General features: G+C 36.1%; 1 protein-coding gene across 1 annotated transcript; it reads left to right on the top strand.

Annotated features, from left to right (window-relative positions):
* Positions 1-2,142: 2,142 nt before the first annotated feature.
* Positions 2,143-3,259, top strand: LOC118756236 (the record flags this gene model as incomplete). Its single annotated transcript, XM_036491011.1, is given in 1 exon segment — positions 2,143-3,259. A coding segment is annotated over 1 exon segment (487 nt), but the record flags the coding sequence as incomplete, so codon positions are not given.
* Positions 3,260-6,295: the final 3,036 nt, after the last annotated feature.

Genomic DNA, 6,295 nt, shown 5'->3' with positions numbered 1-6,295 from the left:
TGCTATTATTTTGACCGCAACTGTATCTCTTACTTTGTTTTTATGGTTTCGTCAATTATATGTTTACGTACATACGTATGTACATATTTTTGTATAAATTAAAAAGTGTTGCCATGAAATAAACGAAAATTATCATAATATTATAACTAATCTGAGTATTACTTCGTCGAAATGGATCACCTTTGTTAATACTATATCGTTCGTAGTTGGGCTTTTAAAGGAAATCCTTTATTACTCATTTGTGCCGTATGGTTGGAAAAAAAATCTGACAACACTAATTACTACAATAGTGTTCACAGGTAATCGTTTAATTTTTGAATTTTCAAATGTAATTACTAAAACTAGAAGTAAAATACGAACTTTGTGAATTGTAGAATCTTTGAATTAATAAAAATTACACTGTACAAACCAACTTTTTTTAAGAGATTGAGTCATAGGTAAAAAAGTAATTTCTCCGTTTTTTCGTAGTTAGCCTCCGAAATCGAGATATGGGCCTTCGAAGTTCGTAATTGGGCCTTTGGTTAAAAATTAGTTTTAATTATTGCATGTAAAAAGCAATAAAAGTAAAAATACAGATGGGGCCCGCCTTTTTCTCTTATTTATATGGTATACAACTTTTTTTGTGAAAACTTATATTACAGGTGCTATAACTGGTCAATGGTCAGATCTTCGAAAAATTAAAAACATAATATTTCAGAAAATTTTTAACTGAAAGATTCTTATCGTTATGAAGGTGATTTAATCCCCTTTCTTGTGATATGCATATTTATATACTTCGGATATAAAAATTTGAGAAAAAACACATTCAAAGGAAAATATACCTTTTTTTGTATAAAAATAAATATATCTTAAACAAAAAAATTAAAAGTTTGCAAAAAAAAGTTATATACCATTTAAATAAGAGCAAAAGGGGGACTACGTCTATATTTTTAGGTTTCTGGTTATTTATATGCAATAATTAAATATAATTTTTTACCAAAGGTCCTATTTCGAACTTCGAAGGCCCATATCTCGATTTCGGAGGCTAACTTCAAAAAACGTAGAAATTACTCTTTTAGCTAAATATGACTCAATCTCTTAAAAAAATTGGTTTGGTCCAATACCCAGAAACAAATTTGATTTTGCCGTACAGTGTTATCATAGAAAAAAACGCCCAATGGATTTTGATATTTTTTTTTATATTCATTGAGGTACTCCGATATCATATTTTATATTTATAGAATATATTAAAAAAAACTCATCAATTAATATCTCGTACAAACTGGTCTACATTTGCAGCATCCCATTAATATAAAGAGGGTTAACAAACTCAATTTTATTTGAATGTAATATAACTAAATCATAAAAATATAAACGAGCACACACCTAAAAAACAGGAAAAAAAACATTCGCTAATAACCATTTACTTATTTGTGTTTGTTTTTTTTTTTTTTGCAAAGTTACTTAAAAGTATAAAAGCGATTATAATCTCAAAATGAATAAGATGGGAAAATATTTGAAACCGTTAAAATGACAAGTGTAAAGACAACAATTTTGATGGCAGCAAATTTAATTTTTGTGTGACATACTTTTTGGTGGCAAGTAATACATAATGTACCGTAGAAGTGTATGAAACACTGGATTGTTCAGACACACCAATTCTGTTCGCGTTCTCTCAAGCGTTCCATTAAAAGCAACGCGAGCAGTATGTGGGTATGCGCTGAGCACTTCCAAACAAACACAAAAAAAAAAAACATTTAAGGCCTGGAGCACGTTCTCCCCGCAATATTTATGTTGTATAGAGCCCATTTTCGCGTTGCGACCGCGTAAAAGACGCAGTCGAGATCAGATAAGGCTCAACAAGTAAAGATGAAATTTTTGAGCGAATGACAAAAAGGCGGGAATTAGTCAACGTACAGGTAAAAATGTACACACGATTTTCTGTACAATTATTCATACATATTCGTGTGTGTGTGTGTATGTATACGAGAGGAAAAAAATTCAAATCACTTATCAGCGCAATCTTCAATGTGATCTTCATTGAGGTGGCGGCTGCGGCTTAACGAACGAAAGCGCTATTTTTGCGCTCCATTTATTTCTGTACCTTCGCAAGCGAAAAGTGCGCGCGCGCGCGCGTACAAATTTTTGAGTGCCGTTGCAAATTAGAATCAAAAACGTAAATTAACCTAAGAACACGCTGTGTGGCAAATAGCAATCAAGGCAGCGCCGACAGCGGCAGCAGCAGCAGCAGGTGGGGCAGACTGTGCGTGCGCATTTATGTTTCTACGTTGTTTATGTACGTAAATGTAAGCGCGCATAAGAGCGGTTTCAAAGCATTCTCACCAGATGCCGGTTGTGATTACGCTCGCCGCCAAAGAGTCAGCAGGACAGTCAGTCCACCGCCCAGCAGATCGGTCGGCCTACTCGCTGAGCAGCTTGGGGCGCGCGCGCGCGCGCTGATGAAGCGTCTCAAATTTTTGACAACTTTATTTAGATGCGCGCAGATGTGTACATTTATACTGGCATATATCTACATATCTACATACATATGTATGTATGTACGCCTGCCTGTCAGCAGCTAAGTACTATAAAAGCGTGCGCATAGCCAGTATTTACATTAAACTGCTTCTGAGTAACAAAACAGACGCACATACTCCCACCGCGCGCACCAATAAACACAATCACACACACACACGCTCGCACGAATTGCAACTTACCGCTAAAAGTTGTGAAAAGCTTTTGTAGTTTTTTTCTCTGAAAAGGATTAATTTGTCAAGCGTACGCAAAAAAAAAATGTGTCGCACAATATTTGCATTTATCACTTTCTGTTGCTTGGCTTTGACTTGCACGCAAGCGGCTGTTAATAGCAATTCACCGCGTCCAAACAATCAATACGCCGCCAGCTCACAGCAAAGCGATGCATCTGCTTCGGCATATTTTACAAATAACCAAAATCAATATTTGCATAATAATCATATTGGTAGTGGCAGTCTACAACAGCAGTGGCAGCAGCAGCAACAACAACAACAGCGACCCCAACAGGAGCCAGTAACAGAAAAGAATGTTTTGGATCGTTTCGACCATCGCTTCCCGGATGGCAGCTACGAGTTCAGATACGAATTGGCTGATGGTACTGCGCGCTATGAACGTGGCTACTTTCTTGTCTATGACAAAGTTAAAACGCTGGTTGTGGTTGGCTATTACTCCTACCGTCAGACCGATGGACGTTACATCACTGTCTTCTACAATGCCGATCAAAATGGTTACAGACAAAATCAATGTGAGTATAGTGAAATGTTTTTGAGCATACGAATATTTATTTAAATTAGAATTTTTTAATTCATTCAATTCGGTTGCATAAGTTATTGCGTATGAAGTAGCAAATGTGAATTTCAAATCTGTGACCGACATACAAGCATTTTGTGTGCAAAACAGTCCGCGATTAGACGCAAAGTAACGTGCGAGAAAGTATTTAATTCAAGCCAGCTTATGACAGGTATGCGGACAGTTGTAATTTTATAGGTATTTTCCCTGGTATTTTCGATCTGTCTGGTTAACATTTGAGCATAAAATTTTGTTAATTCGGTTTTTGAACGAGACCCCCTAATTCACCGCCTTGGACATACATTAGTTGTGTTCGTTTGGAAAAGCCAGTAAGCATTAGCAAGCAACAAAATTCAGAGAATAAGGTATCTTACTCTCCCAAAGAGAGAAACTTACTAAGTTAAGCGCGCACAAGATTGCGAAAATTCACTACCAGCTGGCATCCATATAGCATTTTGAGCATAGTAAAGTTTTTAAATTATTTCAAGTGGACAACAAAACAGATCCTAGACGTAAGTTTCTACTTATTCTGACTTTCATCAACACGTGCTTCAATTTCTTTGTACTTAGTACCTAGTCACTGTCAGATTTCCTACTATGTATATCGACAGTGGCGTCGACTGCGTTCAGATTACGAATACAGCCTTTTCCAGCCGAGTACATATGTACATTTCCAATCACTGGAATTAATTAAATTAATTAGCTAAACAAATATTTACATACTTCTTTCATTAGCAAATCGCAAATCGCAATACTGCTCCCAAATTCTTTCTGGCAAAAATTTTCCCAGCACGGATGTGCAACTTCTGCAAATGAAATTTCAAAATTGCGCTCTCTCCTTGCAAGTTTTACAAGTTTTCTGTCCAAACGAACGCGATTTGGTAACAATTTGTATAAGCTTGTACAAGTTTTTTGCATAGCGAACAGAACTATTGCCGGACAAATTAATAGGGTCGCGACACTTTAACAAGTTTTGGCTATTTTTCTTTAACCTATTTAATGTTTACTATTTTTTTTTTAAATTGTAGCTCACTATCTAAGAAAACCCATGTAAATAACTCCAAATTTCAAACTTTGTACAAAAATTAGGAAAATTCGACAATTTTTAGAAGCAAAAAATTGGTTTGCATTTTTATAGGCCTCTAAATTTTAACTAAAGTGGAAGTCGAATCTCGTGGATCTATAATGATTTTTTTGCTGACGGTATCACCATTTTGTTCTATACACAGCATGTTCGACAATTTTTTCGTATGTAAATTTGTTCTACAAATTCTGATGGGAATTTTGATGAAACTTTGTCGGAGTTGTCCAATTTTTGTAAAAAGTTTGAAATTTGGAGTTACATGGTTTTTGTTAGATAGTGAGCTATACTTTTATAAAAAATAACATTAATAACACAAAATGAAAAATAGCCAAAACTTGTTAAAATGCGTTATCCTATTAACACTGTATAAGAGCAGAGACACACCTCACTGGTTCATCTCATTCCCATATAGTCTCCATGCCTTGTCTTCCACAATTTGCGAGCTAACCAAGGAAGATCTATCGGTGCTAAATCGAACAGAACGTTTTCAGCCTCCATGTGCCGCCGCGTCTCACCATACCCGTTAGGCCAACATTAACTGACCTCCAAATTCTACCGAATTTTTAATGATGTAATCCTTAGTTAGGGAAAGGTAAAATCCCCTATTGTTGCCTAGCGCGCTTTTGGCTCGCTCCGCCATGTTCATCCTCCAAATTCGTTTGGGGTCCAGAACAACTACAAAAAATTTCAATCTATGTAAGAGATCTATTTTGAAAACTTGAAAATTTTAAAATTAGGTAATTTTATGTTTTTTCTAAAGAGAACAGAGAAAACAATTTATGGCCCATTAGACATGATTTCGCTTGTAAACGAATGAAGTTGGCCGGATATCAGCATGGCTAGATCGTCGCCTGCTTGATTCCCTGATAATTTAGATTACCTAGAAGTCTGTTCAAGACCACAAGCCATAAAAGCGGTGAAAGCAGGCCTCCCCCTGAGTTGCATATACAGATTTGCTGTAAAAACCTAATTTGAAGGTAATTTCTCTGTTTCTTAACAGAGATACCGCCGGCCACGCTAGAATCACAAGCGGCTAATATGAGTTCCGTGGAACTTCTCAGTACTGTTTAAAACGAGCGTTTCAAGGTGTTATATCGTAGCCTTTAGAGAAATTTTTGAGATAGTTTCACTTCTTCATCCTTCACAACAGCTGCTACATAGAGAATGTGGTGTGATATTTAATCTTGCGGCATAAATTCCAATCGGGCAGTGTCCTGTGAAAACAACGACCAGAGTTGAGAGCAACGGCTTTGTAAGCCTAAGAAAATCCCTTGACCTTGCGGTTACAATCGTCCTGGTTTTAACCCTACCATAGCAAAGAGGAAACAGTCGGATACTTCAAGAATTTCATTAATAAAACTTATGAGAGCCGTTGGTGTATTATTGACGCCTGCAAAACAACCAAGTATTTCCTGGAAAGGCCTGACAAAATGGTAGCAAAATTCCTTCTCAGAAGTCCGGTCTTCATCAGACTTAGTTGGTACATTTTTGGGACGGAAGTATTGAGAATGGATGACCAACATTCTCTTCCCTCGACAAACTGCTAAGATTCATAAAGAAATCTGGTAAGTTTGCGGAGGAGCAATGAATTCCCATCCCACCCATCCTCCAAATCCTCTCTCTAGCCAACCCATACGCTATGCAAATATAGGAAATAATCAGACGCAACTAGTCGCCTCAATCAATTCACTGCCATTCTCTGGAATATCTAAAAGTTAATAAACCGATTTGTAAATGAATAGATTGTCAAAAAATCCCAATTTCCACAACCCTCGATATTTTGTTATTTAAAATAAGTAATTTTATCTGAAATTATTGAAAATGTAATTTTATCAGTAAGCATATATATATTTACATACGATTATAACAAATAATATTTTTGGGATAAAAGCACACGCTAACTTTTCT

Source organism: Rhagoletis pomonella, unplaced genomic scaffold (genome assembly GCF_013731165.1).
Source record: "Rhagoletis pomonella isolate Grant_MI unplaced genomic scaffold, Rhpom_1.0 Rhpom_scaffold_09359, whole genome shotgun sequence".
Taxonomy (NCBI): domain Eukaryota; kingdom Metazoa; phylum Arthropoda; class Insecta; order Diptera; family Tephritidae; genus Rhagoletis; species Rhagoletis pomonella.
Note: the sequence above shows the minus strand (reverse complement) of the source record. Positions and strands in the feature narration are given on the sequence as shown.